The 20,495-nt window shown below is 45.1% G+C and overlaps 1 protein-coding gene across 1 annotated transcript; it reads right to left on the reverse strand.

Annotated features, from left to right (window-relative positions):
* Window positions 1-3,894: 3,894 nt before the first annotated feature.
* LOC138746438 (parvalbumin, thymic CPV3-like) lies at window positions 3,895-11,755 on the reverse strand. The gene is made up of 5 exons (XM_069904616.1): window positions 11,571-11,755; window positions 9,739-9,806; window positions 9,525-9,657; window positions 5,585-5,694; window positions 3,895-4,157 (listed from the first exon to the last, which is right to left on the reverse strand). The coding sequence occupies exons 2-5, from the start codon at window positions 9,797-9,799 to the stop codon at window positions 4,132-4,134; spliced, it is 330 nt and encodes a 109-aa protein (XP_069760717.1). The 5' UTR covers window positions 9,800-9,806; window positions 11,571-11,755; the 3' UTR covers window positions 3,895-4,131.
* Between the last annotated feature and the right edge of the window lie 8,740 nt (window positions 11,756-20,495).

The following is a 20,495-nucleotide window of genomic DNA, read 5'->3' on the forward strand; positions in this document are numbered from 1 at the left end:
CAGCCTGTCCATCCTCTCCCCTATAACTCAAGCCCTCAAGAATCAATAACATCGCGAGAGAGCCTGTGTCAGGCATCAGGTGCATTGTTCCAAATTGGACCAGGAAAATAGTGTGGCTGGGAACACTTATTGGTAAAACAAAACATGTATGAACCACCGTTCCCCTCGAAGAAGCTCGATGACCCAAATCCAATAATTATTCATCAAACAGGATCTGACCCTGGAACATTAGCCGATGAACAAAGGGATTAAAAATTTACAATGCAGCTTGGGTGGAATAAACTGTAAATTAATCATGATTTCAAAGCCGCAGTCTTTGAGCTCATCGTTAAAATCAAATTTTATTTTGTGCTTACAACTTGCCCAGTGATTGGTGATAAAACTCTTAAGTTAAGATGGACTATTATCTAGTAGCATTTTAATTTTAGCACATGATACAGTTTTAAGCAACAATTTACCAACATCCCAAATAATATCCTGGATGAACTCGGGAGATTATACCACACATTACAAGAATCGTTCTCTGTAGTAATACACTCTGCATTAACTGATGAACTATGGATTGAGCTGCCTGGATGGCATTCAAGAGAAAACTTTTCATGCTTTTCCCAGTGCACATGACAATGAATTAAAAAATATAAGTAAAATGATCCATCGTGTCAACATTCCCTGTCAATGTGAAAGCAAAAATCAAATAAAATGTGGAAAGTTCTCATAATATCCTGGCTAATTTTTATTTCCTCACCAAATGTAGATCATCTGATCATTTATTTCTTTTAATGTCTGTCTTTAATATTACATTTGTTTGTCACCTTATACCTGGTACAGTGAGAAGGGTTCTTCTGTAAGCAGTCTAACAGGTTAACTCTAATATATACATTCGAAGTTGAATAACAGGGTACAGAGTTGGAATTTAAAATGACCAGTTAGCACAAAACAAAGGTTGTATGATAGCACTGTTGTGGGGTTCAATCAGGAGCCTGATGGCTGCAGGGAAGAAATATCTTTCACCCTCTTGAGCCTTCTCCCTGATGGGAGGAGGGAGGTCTGATGGGTTCTTCAGTGCTTTGGCTGCTTTTCCTAGGCAGTGGGAGATGAAGACAGAGACCATGGAGGAGAGGGAAGCTTGCGTGATGTTCTGAGCTGTGTTCCCTGCCTTCTGCAGCTTCTTCTGATCTTGGGCAGAGCTGCTCCCCTCCCACACTGCAATGCATTCAGAAAGTCTGCTTTCAATGGTGCAGTTGTTGAGGGACAAGGGAGACACCTGAACTTCCTTAGCCTTTAAAGAAGGTGCACTTGACCGTCACATCAACATGCTTGTCTTGAGTCAGGCCATTGGAGATGTTTATTCTTGAGAGTTTGAAGCTATCTACTTTTCCCACTTCAGCAGCATTAATGTGGTTGGGGAGTAATCTCTGCTCCCTCTCTTGAAGACAGTGATCATCTTCTTTGCCTTATTGAGGTTGATATGTTGGCACCATGCCCCTGGTCTTTCCATCTCCTTCCTCTATTCCATCTCACTTGATAGTGTTGTCAGCGAATTTGAAGATGGTATTTGGCTGTACAGTCATGGGTGTGGCGGGTCCACGGTTTTGAGGGGCATCAGGGTTGAGTGCAGTCAGGGAAGAGGTGTTAGTTACAACCTTCACTGTTAGATGGGAAGTGAAGGATCCAGTTGCCAGGGGAAGACTGAGGCTTACATCTGGGGATGAACTTGCTCATGACTGTGGTTATTAGAGTTGTGCCTAATTAATCAATTTAAAGAACATCATCAAAATGAGCGAAACACAATCTGCTGGAGGATCTCACCAGGTTGAGCAGGGAAAATAAGAATGGTCGACAGTGGGAGCGGAATCCACAATCTTTGAGGGTTTCAACATCTGTCCTGTGTTTCTTTAAAACGAGAGCATATTTAAGGGCTAGGATGTATTGAGGTTCAGGAGGGCTGAAAGATACAAGGCTACGTTCACTAAACACTTCTGCAAGCCAGGATGGAAATGAGTGGGTAACTTCTCTATCAATCTCTCTTTCTTTGGCGACTAAGGTTGATGTTGTGCACTTATTTATAGGTATCTATCCCCGAGTTGTTGCATTTACTGGAGGAATAATTAATTGAGAGATGTTGGTTTCCCTTCTTTTTAAGTAGGCTATTTCATGAGTAAATTAGCTTTGCAAAAGACTTTCCATTGCCTCAGTCTGAGCTCACTGAATGACACAATGTTGATCGGAAATGTTGCGTCTGCCTGCACAGAGATCAACGTGTTCTGTGAAGGTGATTTTAAAGGTGATAAGGTCCAAATGGGGTTGGGAAGTTGTGAGGCCAAATGTGAGATGAGGAAATAGTGTGAGCACCAATTGTCGCTACGTCAATGACATTTTTAAAAAAATCCTTAAAAAAAAGTTGTTGAGAAGCACAATAGAAATCTCAATAAAATGCAGCCAAAAATAAAGGATTTCAAAGATTGAAATGAGAAGAACAGTTCGTTTTTTGCATATTAGGATTTAGATTGTATAATTAGGGCTAGAAATGTGGAAACATTAGCAGTCTCAATTTCTCAGGTACTTTGTGAAAGAGTTAAAATTAAATTCTAATTACACAAAACTTCTCTCCTGAAGGGTTATTTCAGTTAAAACTGGTGAAGTATTAATTAATACAAGAGCAGGGCTGCTACCATCGGACTCCTCGACAACAAAGACAATCAGAGACTCATTTAACAACTCTTACTTTGCACGTTATTTATTACTGAATATTTTTTCTGTATTGCACAGTTTGTTTACATTGTTTGTTTACATTTCTCTCTTTTGTATACCTTTCTTTTCTTGACTACAGTTGTTTGCACGACCGATAAGTAGAAATTCTGTCTGGCCCGCAGGAAAAAGAATCTCAGGAATCACATGTGATGTCATGTTTGTACTCTGGCAATAAATCTGAACTTTGACCTTTGACTAGGTAAAGGTGGTAGTACAGTGGCTAAAGACTAGTAATCCAAAATTTGGTTTGGCAATTCAGGGACCTGACTTCAAATCCCACCTCAGTAATTGTAAGACTTAAATTCTGTAGATAACCCAGAATTTGGAACCACAGTTCATCAATATGATGTGCTGACATTGGAGAAGGTTCAAAGGAGGTTCACTAGGATGATTCTGAGAATGAAAGAGTCATCTCATGAGGAGCGATTGATGGTTCTTGGCCTGTGTTCATTAGAATTTAGGAGAATGAGGGGGGGATTTCATTGAAACACCGAATGTTGAAAGGCACAATGGGAGAATCTAGGCCAAGAGGGCACAACTTCAGGATTGAAGGGTGTCCACTTAGAATTGAGATGCGGAGGAAATTACACTTGGTGAATCTGTGGAATTTGTTGCCACATGCAACGTGGAAGCCAGGTCATTGGGTGTATTTAAAGCAGAGATTGATAGGTTCTTAATTAGCCAGGGCATCAAAAGTTATGGGGAGAAGGGCAGGCAGTGGGGCTGAGTGGAAAATTATTAAATAGGCTAAATAGCCTATTTCTGTTCCCATATCATGGGATAAAAGTAAAATGTTAGATTGTTGTAAAATGAAACCTGCCATGGATGTGCTTCAGGGGAAGAAATCTGCCACCCTGATCAAGATTGGCCCAGCCTGTATGTCACTCTGGGTAGAGTCCACGTCGTTAACTCCTCAATGGCCTATCGAGTCACTCCACTACACCATTTGGTTGCAACTCCAAAGGAAATCAGGGATTAGCAATAAATGCTCATCTTGCCAGTAAGAGACAAAAGTGACCAAAAGTGAATTTTGGAACTCGAAGCCTTTGAAACATCATAACAGCTTTACCCAAGTGACCTCACAAGGGCCCGAATCATCCTAGCTGAACAGACAGATGCAGAAAAGACATTTGGATACAAGGCAAGTTTTTTTTTTTTAATTATTGTTTACAATCTTCCAGAGACAATCTTTCTTTACAGAGCAGGCTTATAGCATTATAATACTCAAATAAGTGGGCTGCATCTGAATCTCTGAGCACATCTACAATCCCTTCATCACAACAGACAGATGTTGTTCATGCTGCCTTCACAAAAATAAGAGCTTTGCATTTAATATACCCTTGCAACCAAACACTTGAAGCAGTGGCGTCCTGGGGGAATCTATGATAGTACGAGGTCAACAAATTCTGTAAAATAAGATTTTGCTATTTAGGCTTTTCATCATTTCATTAAAATATTACAGTGCATGCACTTCCATAGCACAACTCAATAAATAAATACAAATAAAATCATTTCGGTTTCGAGAGCTGGAGATGGAGGCAAATATTTTAAGCTTAAATTTTATTCACAGTAGAAGCTGATTCTGGCCATTTAAACCCATGCCCTCCCATTACACCCAAATTAACCTACAAACCACGTGCGTTTTGGAGGGTGGGAGGAAACCGGAGCGTCCAGAGGAAACCCATGGGGAGAATGTACAAACTCCTTACAGACACCGCCAGATTCAAATCCAGGTCACTGGTCGGTAACTGCTACACCAACCAAGCCGCCCATTTTACAGAGAGCGGTGGGTGCTTGGAATGGTAGGAATCCACGAACACTCAGTGACTGTGAAGGTACTTTCTTTTGCTTCTCTTTCTCCCTTATAATAAGGTGCACTGGGTGACACTTAGAGGAGACTCTTTGTCTGCCTTACAGCAGGCAGAAGGTAATTTTGTGTAATATTATATGTTCTGTACTATTGCATGACAATAAAGGAATCTTGAACAGTAGTGTTCAAGAGGCTTCTAGATATGAAGATGAAGGGGAAGGAGGGATAGGGATCAGGTGCAAGCAGCAGCGTTTAAATTTGATTTCTACATCATGTTCAGCATATTGGCCAAAGGACCTGTTTCTCCGCTGGACTGTTCCAAGTTCTAAGATAATCCCATGATTTTTGACTCAATAGCCAGTAGAGTTACTACCCGAGTTTGATAGGGTCTATCAATAACCACAGAGACATAGGCTGCAGGAACAATAGGCTTTAATGCACCCAAGACTTTGGCTGGCCTGGATCCAGGTACAGGATTGCTGGAAAGGTAACGTGACCTGTATGGCCAGGGCAAAAGGGGAGGAGACTTGAGGGATGAGTCATTAGTGGGCAGGCCAGCCTCATATATACAGTAACTGGCAGGGGCTATACAATGGAGGAAAACATATCAGTGCAGAGTTCCAGCAACCCAGCTTCAATCGTGACTTCTGGTGCTGCCTATGTGGAGTTTTCACTGTCTCACTGTGACCGCGTGGGTTTCCTGGAGGGTCTGTGATTTCCTCCGACATCCCAAAGATGCGCGAATTGAATGAATGAAAAGTTTATTGCCCTATAATGTGCATAGGTCGTGAAAGTCTATACTGCTGCATCTTCCCAGGTTGGGAGGTTAATTGGGCTCTGTGTGCAGGTGGTGGGAGAACCTGGGGTTACTGATGGCAGTACCAGGGGATAAAATGGGATTATTCTACAATTTGTGCAGGTGGTCAGCACGGACTCCAATTAAATTCCCATCAATACAGCACCCTTAACCGTCCCTCAGAAATGATGTCAGAGAAACAGTTCCACAAGGATTCGTCAACATACCCTCAGCACCAAGTTTTCCATCATTGTCTTTATCACCCCCAGCCATGAATATTTTGGTCTCATTGTCACTTAGGACTCGGGCCCCAGCAGAGAATCTTTGCAGGAAATATCTGCAGCAATAAAACATCGATTTGTCAAATGAGCACATTTTGTTTTTCACTAAAATAACTTCCACCTTTCCCATCCTATCCCACCAATACAGCCAACCCCATCCAGCATCTACCAATGCCTTAGAAAGAACTCAGCTGACAATAATATCTTAATGAGAAGTTAAAGTAAAATAATTGTTTACCCCACTGTTTGTACTGAAATGACAGAAGTGGAGAGGAGAATGTGTTTCTTTTAATTAATTTGATTTTTTCCTATTTGTTTCTATTTTCCAAAATTCTGCAATAATTCACAGAAAGATCAAAGTGACTATTACTTGGTTCTCTTTGGCTTGGCTTCGCAGACGAAGATTTATGGAGGGGTAATGTCCACGTCAGCTGCAGGCTCGTTTGTGGCTGACAAGTCCGATGCGGGACAGGCAGACACGTTTGCAGCGGTTGCAAGGGAAAATTAGTTGGTTGGGGTTGGGTTTTTCCTCCTTTGTCTTTTGTCTGAGGTGGGCTCTGCGGTCTTCTTCAAAGGAGGTTGCTGCCTGCCGAACTGTGAGGCGCCAAGATGCACGGTTTGAGGCGAGATCAGCCCACTGGCGGTGGTCAATGTGGCAGGTACCAAGAGATTTCTTTAGGCAGTCCTTGTACCTCTTCTTTGGTGCACCTCTGTCACGGTGGCCATATATAATTGTCAACCTTGTTTAGGGGGATGGGGTTTTGAAATTTAATTTGCTTTGTTATGTTCTTATTCTATTTTGTTATTATGAATGTGCTTTGGAACTCTTACATGATCACTTTTGTATCTCTTTTATCTTCTTGGTCTTGTAGCACATTTCATAATTCTATTGTTCAACTTTTCTATTGTAAAATATTAATAATTTTTTTTAAAAAGTAACATTTCTGCCTATTGCACTTCCACATGCACTTTCTTACCACACAAGTGGTAGGAGGTGGCTTAGATAAGGAGGCAAGCTCCGTTCTTGCCTTCATTAGCCAAAGTCAGACCATTGAGGTCATGCTGGAACTGAATAAGATCAGGGTATAACTGTGAGGAGAGGTTGTCTGATTGGATTGTTTTCTTTGCAATCAAAGGAGACTGAGGGGAGATTTAAGTTCAGATTTACTGTCAGAGTACAGACACAAAATCACGTACAACCTTGAGATTCTTTATCCTGCAGACCAGGCCGAATGACCACTTATCAGTATTGCAAAAAAGCTGTACTCGAGAAACTAAACGTATACAAGAAGGAAGAGCAAACAAACTGTGTAAATTAAAATTCAACAATAAATAAGTGTCCTGAAAGGAGTCTTTAAATTATTTCATTGAAGAAGATAAACTTATGAGCAGTCAAAAAAAGGGAAAAGCAAGAATAAATCTATTCCTCTTGGCAGTGGGCTCAGTAACTGAAGGCCCAAATTTAAACAAATTGAAGGGAATTAAGACAAAAATAATTTTATTCAACAGGAATTGGAAGTCCGGGTAGTGTTATGGGCAGAATTGTTTCAAAATTATTTTGATTTTTCCACAAATTATTCTAAATTTTCAGAAATAATTTTATAATAAAAAATAAAATTAATTAAAAGAACTGTGGTTTGTATGGGCGGCAGAGTTAGCATCAACAGTTTGGGCAACGCTGTTACAGAGAATGCGACACTGGTTCGAATCCCGCAGTATCTGTCAGGAGCTTTTCCCCATGTCTGCATGGGTTTCCTCCTCCCACCATTCAAATCATGGGGGGGGGGGTTGTAGGTTAATTGGGTGTATTTGAGTGGCACGGGGTCATGGGCCGAAAGGGCCTGTTACCGTACTGTATGTTTAAAATTCATAATAGAAAATATTGTCATCTCTTCACCTTGGGGCAAATAGTGGAGAAAGATACAATTTTCCTTTGTTTTATCAATGTCTAAGAGGCTGGCAGGGCTCATGACCACAGGATTTCAAAGTTCCTAGTGATCATTTGAAGAATTATGACCTATAATGTAATAAAAACATAGAACAGGAAAGTGCAGTCACCAACTTCCAGCTTTCACTATTATGGACACAACAGGCCACTTTCAGTCCTATACCCTTCCCTGAATCAATGAGTGACTGTGGTCTCCACAGCTATAATACCTGTGTTGAGTACCATAGTATAATTGGGGAAGAGAAAGTTGGGAGGATGGAGGTGATAGACGTTCCGCGCGGAACAGGTCGAGTTAAATGCCTTCTTTAATACTGCAAATGCGTTCCCATACACAGTGATGTCCCGCTCTCAGGGTCCACAAGACCATAACATAGGAGCAGAAATAGACTATTTTCCCTGTCCTGGACCAGGGGATAACACTGATTCATTGGCCTTTGCCATTGTAGCCACCCTTACAGGGTAGTTTCCAATCAATGGAAGTGAGGAACTGAATAAATGAAGAAACACTGACTGCTGCCAATTAGCTGGCTCAGGACATGAAAGTGAAGTGAGGAAGGGAGCATTAGCTGTTGATATGTTTTGAGTCCCCATCTTTCCCTTGAAGTTTTGGCAAGGTAAAATGAATAACCAATGTAGGTCAGACCCAGAGAGAGGTCGTGCTATGACCTCCAGAATCATTTTCCAGTCATAGACATCTTAAAAAAGGAATGAGTAAAAGCTGCATAATATTTCCATTGAAACAATATCATGAAGTCATTTGCTCAATGAGTCATTGAAATGGAATAATGAATTAAAAGAACTGCACCACCAGGCAGTGAAACAAACAGGAAGGAATTTACATTTCTAAAGTACTTTCTTCTAATGTTCAGGACATTCCAAAACACTTTATAGCCAATGTAGACCTTTTAAATGGGATTGTAAAATGCAGCATTTATGCAGCTTAGCGGCACAGCGGATAGAATTGCTATCTCAGGGTGCCGATGATATGGCTTCAATCCTGACCCCTGTCACTGTCTGTGTGGAGTTTTCCCTGGATGCTGCTGTTTCCCCCCAACGTTCCCAATAAGGCATGTGTGGGTAGGGCTAACTGGTCACTGCAAGTTGCTCAAGTGTAAGTGAGTGGTAGAATTTGGGGTGGGATGGGAAGAGGCGGGCGGGGGGGGGGGGAGAGGAAGGTGATGGAAATATGGGGGGAGTAAAAATATTGTGATTTATGCAGGATTAGTGTAAATGGGTGGGTGATGGTCAAATAGGAGAGGACACTTTTTTTTAAAAGGACAACAAGTGCAGGGCAAATATTTTACACAGTGGTAGGGGCCCGTGTTGAAAGCAGATATGATAAGATGCTTCTGGATAGACATCTGAGACCTGTAGGGAACAGATTATGTGCAAGGAGCTGAGTTTACTCTGGCATCAGGCGGTGTTCAGACACTATGGGCCAAGTGATGGTTGTGGAGGTCAAAGTGCATTCAAGGCAGAGATGTAGGCAAAATTTAGAAAATTCTTTGGTTTTCTTAACATATCCCTATCCAGCCCGATTATTAAGAATCATCTTTTTCAACCTTCTATGTTGGATGTAGGTTTTAGAGAGTGGGTCAGAATGGGTATCAAAAGTTTTAGGGATCTGTATATTCAAGGCAAGTTTGTTCATCTGAACAATTAACAGTTAAATTGAATCTTCCCAATAGGCATTTTTTTTTTTTTAAAATAAAGATATTTACAAATCAAGCTTTTTGCTCAAACCAAACAATTATAAAAAGTTACTTTAGCAGTTTCAAGCTTTTCATTTTCTTCCCCACAAAACCGGTTTTTGAAGATCGAAGTGGCCCATAAGAGGGGAGGGGGGATGAGGGGGGGGTCGTTGCCTGGCCTTGAGCGCCAGCCCCCGCCCCGCCCCCGCTGTTCGAGCCCAAACGCGAGGCGAAGGGGCTGCCTTACTTTAATTCGTCCTCTTCGATGAACCCGCTGTTATCATCATCGATGGCTCGGAAAACATTCCGGATTTCCTCGGCGCTTTTTTTGGACAGGCCACAGGTCGAAAAGAACTTTTTGCAGTTGAAGGAATCGTGGGCTGTAGGACGAGAGAGGAGGTGAGTGCGAGCCGGGAGCCGCCGCCGGGACAGCGACGCCGACGCGGCCAACACGGGCTTACCTTGACATTCCTTCAGTGCGCTGGAGATGTCGGCCACAGACAGCACGTCGGTGATTTCCATCCTGCAACTGGGGGGGGGGGGGGGGGCAAACACCAGAGGCTGCACACACTGTGGGTGAAGTGAAAACCAACTCAGCCGCTCAGACGGCCCACTCCATGTTGCAACGTTACATCCACGAGCAGGACCCCCCCCCCACCCCCCCCCACCCTCAGACCTGGGCGAGCAGCTCAAGCTCGAAACCTCCCGCACCTTTACCGTTGCAACGTGAAGTGTCCGGTGGACCGGCTGACTTTCTCCAGCATTTGAGTTTTAACCAGAGGGAGTGAGAAGATTCTCCCCTCTCCCTGGGCTCACTCTTTATCCACCCTTTCCTCCCCCCCTTCTCCCATCCTCCTCCCCCCCCTTCTCCCATCCTCCCCCCCCTTCTCCCATCCTCCTCCCCCCCCTTCTCCCATCCTCCCCCCCCCTTCTCCATCCTCCTCCCCCCCCCCTTCTCCCATCCTCCTCCCCCCCCCCCTTCTCCATCCTCCTCCCCCCCCCTTCTCCATCCCCCCCCCCCCCCCTTCTCCCATCCTCCTCCCCCCCCCTTCTCCCATCCTCCTCCCCCCCCCTTCTCCCATCCTCCTCCCCCCCCTTCTCCCATCCTCCTCCCCCCCCTTCTCCATCCTCCCCCCCCCTCTCCCATCTCCTCCCCCCCTCCTCACTCCCCCCCCCTTCTCCCATCCTCCTCCCCCCCTTCTCCCATCCTCCTCCCCCCCCTTCTCCCATCCTCCTCCCCCCCCCTTCTCCCATCCTCCTCCCCCCCCCTTCTCCCATCCTCCTCCCCCCCTTCTCCCATCCTCCTCCCCCCCTTCTCCATCCTCCTCCCCCCCTTCTCCCATCCTCCTCCCCCCCTTCTCCATCCTCCTCCCCCCCCTTCTCCCATCCTCCTCCCCCCCCCTTCTCCCATCCTCCTCCCCCCCCTTCTCCCATCCTCCTCCCCCCCTTCTCCCATCCTCCTCCCCCCCTTCTCCCATCCTCCTCCCCCCCTTCTCCCATCCTCCTCCCCCCCCTTCTCCATCCTCCTCCCCCCCCTTCTCCCATCCTCCTCCCCCCCTTCTCCCATCCTCCTCCCCCCCCTTCTCCCATCCCTCCTCCCCCCCTTCTCCCATCCTCCTCCCCCCCTTCTCCATCCTCCTCCCCCCCTTCTCCCATCCTCCTCCCCCCTTCTCCCATCCTCCTCCCCCCCTTCTCCCATCCTCCTCCCCCCCTTCTCCCATCCTCCTCCCCCCCTTCTCCCATCCTCCTCCCCCCCTTCTCCCATCCTCCTCCCCCCCTTCTCCCATCCTCCTCCCCCCCTTCTCCCATCCTCCTCCCCCCCCTCTCCCATCCTCCTCCCCCCCCCCTTCTCCCATCCTCCTCCCTCCCCCCCTTCTCCCATCCTCTCCCCCCCCCTTCTCCCATCCTCCCCCCCTCTCCCTCTGCCCCCGCGAACCTCCTCCTCCCACAGACCCCCACTTGCCCTTCCATAGACCGCTCTCTCACGGAGAACCACCCGACCCCACTTCGCCCCCGACCACCAGAACCCCCATAAAACCCTGTCCCGTCTTCCACCCTGCGGCCACTGACAACCTTGCGCGTTGATCTAGTATTTCTTCTCTCAACACCTCCCCGAGAGCGACAAATTTGTGAACCATTGCGCCCGACGAGGGGTCCGTCCCCAGCGCTGGGGTCAGAGCCGCTGGAGGAGACCGGTTGGCCGGTTCCTGCGGGTCCGTCTCCTACTGCGACAACCCCCCGTTCCCTGAACCCCTCCTGTCCTCTCTGATCGTGCGAGCCTGGCGATCCTCACCTTCGCTGGACACCCGATGAGACCGAAGACTCTGCTGTGCGTGTGCGCCTGTGTCACACCTGGTTTATATACAGTCCATTAAGGTGACTCTTTACAGGACTTGAATTGCGTCGCATGGATCAAATGCACGAGTTTCACCTGCTCTTAAATTTCCAACACAGCTAATAATTCCCCTGCTATTTATATCTCCGCACACCTGATACCCGCCCCCACCCTCTCCCCTCCCCACAAAAGCTACTACCCTGAGAGAATTGTTACACTGTGGGGTTATTGCATCGGTTATAGGCAAAAAGCTCACTGCTGGAAAAACTCAGCAGGTCAAACAGTGTAACAAAGATAAGATAAAGATACATAACCAAGTTCTCAGGCTTGGGCCCTTCATCAAGGTAAAGATGCCTCAAACCCAAAACATTGGTTATGTATCTTTCTCTTTGCTATATAAAGTTCGCAGTTTGACCAGCGTTCTCCAGTGTTGTGTCTTTATCTACCAGTGTTCAGTGCCTTTGCATCCTCAGGAGTTTGTGGAGGTCTGGTACACATCAGAAACCCTCCCAAATCTCTACAGATGTGTAGTGGAAAATGGGCTGCATCATGGTCTGGTTTGGGGACACCAATACTCCCGAGTGTAAAGCCCTGCGAAAGTAATGGGCACAGGCAAAACCCTCCCACCATTGAGAACATCTACAGAGAATGCTGCCAGCAGAGAGCGGCAGCAATCATCAAGGATCCACACCACCCAGCACACGCTCTGTTCTCGCTGCTGCCATCAGGAAAGAGGTGTCGGTGCCACAAGATTCGCACCATCAGGTTCAGGAACAGCTGCTCCCCCTCCACCATCAGACTCCTCAATGACAAACTCCATCAGGGACTCATTTAAGGACTCTTACTGTGCACTTTGTATGGATGTCCTCTGGTGTTTGCTATTCCTGCCCTGGGAACAAGGTGCTGGCTGTCCACCCTATGCCTCTCAGAATCTTCTAGACATCTATTAAGTCACTTCTCATCCTTCTTCACCTCAAAAAGAGGAGAGATGGAGTGAAAAACTTTGTGTTACGCGATATCCAGGCAAGTCATCTCAAACTGTACAAGACCCACACCACCAGGTTCAGGAACAGCTGCTTCCCCTCCACCATCAAACAACAAACTCCATCAGGGACTCGTTTAAGGACTCTTGCACTTGATTGTTTTTCTCTCTCTCTTTGTATTGCACAGTCAGTTTGTTTACATTTTTTATTTGTTTGCATATGAACATTATGTTTGGTTTTTTTTTACATTGCCAATAAGTGGTAATTCTGCCTCGCCCACAGGAAAAAGAATCTCGGGGTGTATGTGATGTTTATAGACTTTGACAATAAATCAGAAATCAAATTCTGAAATCTGAAGAATGAAGCAAAAGTGCAGAGTTTAGTGTTACAAAGAAAAGGTTCAATTAAACAGTGCAAGGACATTATCATTTTACTAATGAAGGTGGGGGGAAATTATCCTTGAATTTGGAGTCAGTCGAAGGATCAAAAGATAAATTGTTGGAGAAACTCAGCGGGACAAGGCGCATCCATGGAGGCAAAAGCATGCTGAACTTTTGGAGGAAGATGTCAGCCATTTCTTTGCCTGCCCAGATCCGGCTTGTTCCTCTCAGTTTCTCCAGCTGTTTGTTGTGTGCCTCAGACTCCAGCATCTGCCGTCTCCATCTGATGAAGGGGCCCTTCATTATTTCTCTCTCCGTGGATGCTACCTGATCTGCTGTGTGATCCAAGCACTTTCCGTCCTTTTAGGGCAAAGATGATGTAAGCATAAATGGGGATTGTGATGTGTAAGTAATAATGTAATAGAAATGCAGTCCCAAAGTAATAAGTGACAGCGGGGCAAAAAAGGATAGACCAGATATATTACAGTCGAACCACAAGAGATTAACTGTTAATACAGCTTCGCCAGGGAAATGTTGGAAGTTGCTATTGATTTGGTCATCTAGAGATATGCATTTCTTTCAAGAGAATATTTTGGAATCCATGTAGGAGTAATTTAAGACATGTCCCATTTTGAGTGTGGAATACTTGTCAGTTAGCACCATAAAACTTTGGCTTACCAAAGTGTAGGAGCTGAGGGGTGACCTTATAAAGGTTCAGTAAAGCCCTTGGAGTCTGGCACCTATGGAGGATTGGTAGATGCCAGATAAGTGTATTTTCTGGTTGCCTGAGACTTTCTCTTACAATGTCTAACTAATATACCTGCATGAAGAATAAACAGTTTAAAAGACAAAACTACAACACTGTGAACAAACTTCACTTGCATGAATATATAAACTTTAAAGCATTTCACTTTATTTTCTTTTAAAACATTTAACCGTCGCTGCATCTGCAGGTTCCTCCCCCTCCACGGAGCCGCCCAAAAGATGAACAATAACATTATGGATAATTAACCCCACCACCCCCAAATTTACAAATAAAGCTTCTGACCGGGGTGATTCTTACTAAGCAGGATTAAGAAGACACTTTCAAACTTTCAACCACTTTATAAAGCATTGCAGGTCCTGGAACTCTTGATGAAAGGTTATCAGTTTGAAATGAAAGGTTATATGCCCATTCTGCTCAGTCTCATCACAGGTACAGTCAAAACCTTAAATCCGGACTGCTCGGGGATTAGGTTTTCCAAATTCTTGAGCAGTACCTTTAAAATTAAAATTTAAGGAGAATAAAGGAGAGATAAACAGGTAAATTTTGATACTTTATTAATGAAACATTTTTTCCATATAAAAATGCAAAAATCCAAATTAATATTTTTTATTTATATTTCCGTCACTTGCTACCACTGTGTATCTGTGGCGCTTCCACACACACACACACACACACACACACACACACACACACACACAAAAGCCCATTAAATTTAAAAGTTTGAGAGCTTTCAAAAAGTCCGGTTTCTCGGCTAGTCCAGATTTTTGGTCTTTTACTGTATATCCTTCCTTAGGTGAGGAGACGAGACTTGTGCTCAATACTCTGCAGCTCAATATAATACTCTGGAGCAGCACGGTCCGTGAATTTGCCTCCAGCATTCCCACACACAGATTCTAGCTTGATCCATCAGCAACTCGAGCTCCAGATCCAATCCTCCAACGTGATCAGGAAGCCTTCAGTGCCCTCTTACATCCCGGATCTGATACCAGGTTCCCCTTCAGCCAGTCTGAAGCCATTCTCCAGCAGCCTGATGTGAGTCCCTTGACTGCAGTCACCAGTTGGTGTAAAATAGAATTTGCCTTTCTAATTGCTGGCTATTCCTGTGCAAGAATACTTTGGTTCCTCAGGACACCAACACCTTTCAAACTCCTGCCATTTATAACATAACCCGACCTATTTCTTGTTCATTTTTCCATTCTCCGAAGGGGTGGTGAGTTGTCTGTGAAGAGGTTCTACATTCTCCCCGTGACCTGCATGGGTTTTCTCAGGGTGCTCCAGTTTCCTCCCACACTTCAAAATGTAGGGCTTGGTAGGTTAACTGGATTAAATTGGGTGATAGGGGATTCAAGGGTCAGAATAGCCTTCTACCCTACTGTAATAAAAATTAAGCTTCTTCTTACAGAGGGCAGCGGGTGTATGGACCGAGCTGCATGAAAAAAGTGGTATTGTAAAAGTGGCAGAGACAAGATGGTTGAATGGCCTGTTTCCATGCTGTAGAACTCCATGAAGGTTGAATGGCCTGTTTCCATGCTGTAGAACTCCATGATGGTTGAATGGCCTGTTTCCATGCAGTAGAACTCCATGATAGTTGAATGGCCTGTTTCCATGCTGTAGAACTCCATGATAGTTGAATGGCCTGTTTCCATGCTATAGAATTCCATGACTATGATTCTGTGACTCCAAATACACCATAGCATCTGGTTCGCCCTTTTCCGGTCTGTTCAACAAACAAATCTGACAGATTATTCAACATCAATCTCATTCTGATTTTAGGAAGCAGAGTCTGAGGGAACTTGTGCATTGATGGGATGGAGGTGGAGGGGATCAGAACCTTCCTGGGAGCCAACATTTCAAAAGACTTTACTGGCACCAGCACATCAAGGCAACTGTGAAGAAGGCACACGAATACCTTTTCTTTCCAAGGAATCTGAAGACATTTGGCATGTGCAGAATTTTATTTACAAAATACTTGTTCAGCTGCAGCAAGTAAGAATGTTGGAGCTAATGTACACAGCACAATATGGATGACAGTCAACATTATCATTATTTTTCCCTTTCACCAGCTATACTGTCCCCTCCTTTTTTCTTCTTCTTCTGACTATCCATCCCGTAGGATGACGTTGGTTCCTTTCAGTCAGATTTTGGGGTTTGATACAAGGATACCCCACTCCTCAGAATGGAACAGCGTGTCTGTGAATTGATTTAGGTGAGTAGGGATTTGCACAGGTCCAGACCACCCTCTCGACATCCCCTCCTGGATCCAGCAGCGTGGTGAGGTCCAAGACGGCTGGGGGAAGTTCTGTTGCAGTGAATGGCCAGACCAAGCTTTGATGCAAGGGATGCCCTTTCCGCGCTTCACGGCATGTGTTTGCTGGATGGCCATTGACCCCATGAAAGGTTCATCTGCCTTTTGACAGGTCTTGTCTAGCCACCCTTCACATAGCCAATCCTGATGGGAGAGCCAGTTTAGTCGCTGACCATGCGACAGGTTACATGGTACCTGTAACACTCAGATGAGTGACCTGACCCCTCTTTTTATATGTACATTGTCTCATGTATATGACAGCATTTTCATTAATCTATATTGTATCCCCAGTATAATCTGCACGGTTGGCGTTACAGCGCCAACGATCAGGACTAGAGTTCAAATCCCATGCTGTCTGTTCCTATATCTGCAAGGGTTTTCCCCGGGAGCTCCAGTTTCCTCCCACGGTTTGAAACATAATTGAGTGGCATATGCTCGTGGGACGAAGGGGCCTGTTACCATACTGTATGACTAAATTGAAATTTAATTTACATTTAAAATTTAAATTTAAAATAATAATTTTCAATGTACACTGTTAACGATCCATTAGTCAATTCTTATATTTTTCCCACTACTAATTTCAAGCTAACTAATAATCCATACTTCTCTAAATCTCCTTCCTTAAATATGGAGTTAGAATGACTACCTTCCAATCTGTGGAAACTTTCCACAGCCCATGGGATCCTCTGGGTCCATCACTGCTCCCTACAGACCCCTTTCACACACAACTCATCAGGTCCCATTAGTTCCTTGAACAGCAACGTTCCAGCAAATGTTAATTTCTTTCACCTCTTCATTGATTATATTCTCCATTCTTTCTCTGAAAACAGGGGCAAAACAATTACTGGAGATTCCACAAAATAATTTCCCCACATTAACTTTTGCTAATCTAACACTTTTTATTTATCCATAGAAGATTTTACAATCCTTTTTTATAATAATCATCAAACCTACGCAGACATGGGGAGAAGGTACCAACTCCTCGCAGACAGCACAGGATTCGAACCCGAGTTGCTGGTGATGTCATAGCATGGCGCTAACCGTGTAGCCAGGTTCTCCTGGGTTCTCGATTAGCCACTCTCCCTCACTATCTGCTTCCACTCTTCGATTTCCTTTCTGCACGATCTGCATCCCTTTGTTGTCTTCACTCACCACCTCCCCGCCTCTGATTCATTCTTCACCCTCCCCTTCCCCATCTGACCCTATCTGCCAATCAACCCCTCTTAGCCTGCATCCACCTATCCCTTGCCGGCTCCTGCCACACCCCGCCTCTGCCCTTTCAGACCTCCAATCATCCTCTGACAGCATGTCTCCTCATTTCCCTTACCACCAGTTTCTGTAGAGGTCCCTGTTTCCTCGGTCTATATGAGGGAAATTGCTCTTCCTATTTAATCTGTCCAGACCCTCCCATAATTTTATTAGTTAAATCTGCCATCAACCTGCCCTGTCCCAAAGATATCAAATCATTTTTATTCTTACAGCTACAATTCTCCAGTTAATATCTTAATAATTCTCTTCTATACCTTCTACAATGGATAGGTACATGGATGGGAGGGGTCTGGAGGTTATGGTCTGAGTGCAAGTCAATAGGACATGGCAGAATAGTAGGTTGGCACAGACTAGATGGGATGAAGGGCCTGTTTCTGCGCTGTAGTGTTTTAAATTTAGACAGAGCATGGTAACAGGCCATTTCGGCCCATGAGTCCATGGTGCCAAATTTACACCCAATTAACCTACACCCCCGGCATGTTTTGAACAGTGGGAAGAAACCAGAGCCCCCTAGAAAACCCACACAGACACGGGGAGAACTCCTTACAGACAGCGCAGGATTTGAATCTCTGTCCCGATCGCTGGCGCTGTTGAGCTAACCGCCAAATATACTGCCTCTGCACAGAGTTCTGTGATTCTTTGGAATCTCACTGACACTTGTGCCCCTGGTGTAGGTGAGCAAAAGACTAATGTTTGTATTGTTCCTTTGTATTTTGTTTTTAGAGCATCCAAAATGCCATTAAATCCACAAAATACTCTGAAGTTCATTCACTGCTATGATGCATGTAAAACCCGTGGCCAATTGGCTTAAAAATGTGCTAAATGACTAGATGGTGAAAACACAGAAAGGCTGGAGGAACTAAGCAGGTCTTGCAGCATCCACAGGAGGTAAAGATACTTAGCCGATGTTTCTGGCTAGAGCCCCTCCTGAAGGTATAAGCAAAAAACAGACAGGTGGCTGAATAAAAAAGGCTGGGAAGGAAGAAAGAAGGGGGGGGTTGGGGTGAGGGAGGAACACAGACTGACAGACAAAAGGTGATAATTCAACATGGATAGGAGGGCAGGAGAAAAGATGAGAATTGATCGGGAGAGGGGGTTGGTCTGTGAATGGAGAACTCGAGGGAAGGAGATGTGGAAGAGAGAGAGAGAGACTGAGCTAGAGGGAAGGAGAAATAGGGATAGGAAAAGGGGAAAGATGGGGGAGAGGGCTAATGGAGACCAGAGAAGTCAATGTTAACACCAACTAGTTGGAGGATGCCCAGACGGAATACAAGGTGCTGTTCCTCCAGTTTGTGGGTGGTCTCAGTCTGGCTGTACACGAGACCGTGGGCAGACATGTCAGCAAGGGAATGGGGCAGGGCATTAAAATGGATGGCTACTTGGAGATCCACGCTATTGTAGCTGGCAGAGCTGAGGCACTGAATGAAGTGATCTCCTGTTCTCCATCCAGTCTCCAATGTAGCCAATTGTTCAACTGGAGACAGCAGAGAAATGAGAAAGTCTGCAGGCGCTGTGGTTGCAATAAAAGCCCACAGACATGCCGGTGGAACTCCTCCGCTCTCGCAGTACCCATAGGAGATAAAGATATATACTGTAACTGTTGGATCAATCATTGCCAACACTGTTCATTCTAAACACGTACCAGACGCACAAGGATTTTCTCCATGGAGGTGCGATCTTTCACCGTCATCACATCTCACCACACCCTGTCCTAAGTTTTAGCCTGAAAACTTAAAAAGCTGTGAATGCTGGGAATTTGAAAACTTGGTCTGCACCATTTTCAGCATCTCAAACCCCTCCCCATCCTGGGCTGCAGTTGTCGATTCTTCATGTCCCAAAGTGAAATTTCAATCTCTTGTTTCCCTAATGAATTATTCATTGCTTGGAAGGTAATGTATCTTCCAGTGGAGCTCTCCGGATAATGAATCTGCACACAGTGCATAATCAGGCAAGGAGTGACGTACAAAAGGCAAAGCGATGTAGATCTACGAGGCTTTAGTTCTGAAATAGTAAAGACCCTGCTCAGTTGAATGTATCGGCATCAATCACCTGAGTAACCATTTCCTCAATGGAAAGGCTAGGATACTGTCAGTTGACAGAAGTGATCCACAGTTAAATCATAATTACTTCAGACACAGACTAGCAATGGGATAAGCCCCTTGGTCACTGTCATAATGCAGTTTACCAGCTTTGCTTTCTTAACTCAAAATTCAAGATTCCTTTATTGTCATGTAATAGATGCAATATTACATGAAATTGACTTTATTCTGCTGTATTCACCATCAGCAGAAATTGCCTGGTGTCCCTTAGAGGAAGAGAAATAAAAGAGAGACCCCCCCCCCCCCAAAAGAGTCTCTGTGTCCATGGATTCACCTCCAGTGCTCCCACAGGCACACAGACTTCAATCCAACCATCGGCAGCCTGAGCTCCAAATCCAATGGTCAGGAAGCCTTCAGCATCCTTGGCTTCCTCTTGCATCCTGGTTCTGATACCTGGTACCCCCTTCAGCCAGTCTCCAGCAGCCCACACCCTGGGTGAGTTCCTCACCTCGAGTTGCCAACAGGCCACTGCCTGTGTGTTCTTTAGCCTGTCACACTCGCCTTTATTTGTGGGGGGGTGGGGGGGGCGCTGAGTCCATAGGTTGGGACATCATGAGACAGCCACACAAAATATTCTGTGTGCAGCTGCAGATGTAGTGGGCGGGTGGACCCCACGGGGTGAGCGCTGAGACTTCGTTCTCCACGGGTCTGGACCAGTGGCAGCACCACCATATTTTTTTGTAAAGGCCACAGACGAAATTCACCAGGATGTTGCCAGGTCTGAGTTGTTGGGAGAGACCAGAAAGGCTGGGACTTTCTTCCCTAATGTGTAGAAGGTTGAGGGGTGACCCTGAAAGAGGTTACCCAAAATCTTCAGGGCTAGAGTAAATGCTCAGTTTTTTGCCCAGGTTCAAGTTCAAATTTATTGTCCCAAGATACACTGATAGATGTTGTTTTGTAGGGAGACCAGCTAGATATCTCATACATTTTCCCAGGGTAGAACTGAAGGCAAAGGTTTAAGATAACAGGGGAGGTATTTAAGAAGGATCTAAGGGGAAACTTGTTCACTCAGAGGGTGGACTGTATCTGGAGTGAGCTTCCGGAGGGAATTGGAATTAGAAATAGAAGAGGGCATAATTTT

This window comes from Narcine bancroftii, chromosome 12 (assembly GCF_036971445.1).
Source record: "Narcine bancroftii isolate sNarBan1 chromosome 12, sNarBan1.hap1, whole genome shotgun sequence".
NCBI lineage: Eukaryota > Metazoa > Chordata > Chondrichthyes > Torpediniformes > Narcinidae > Narcine > Narcine bancroftii.

Bases quoted from the DNA above. Each gene is read 5' to 3' on its own strand.
- LOC138746438 (XM_069904616.1), bottom strand. From the start codon at position 9,799: ATGGAAATCACCGACGTGCTGTCTGTGGCCGACATCTCCAGCGCACTG. The intron at 9,658-9,738 runs GTAAGCCCGTGT...CTCGTCCTACAG, and splicing joins CGCACTGAAGGAATGTCAAG to CCCACGATTCCTTCAACTGC. The intron at 5,695-9,524 runs GTAAGGCAGCCC...TTATTGCTGCAG, and splicing joins ATCGAAGAGGACGAATTAAA to ATATTTCCTGCAAAGATTCT.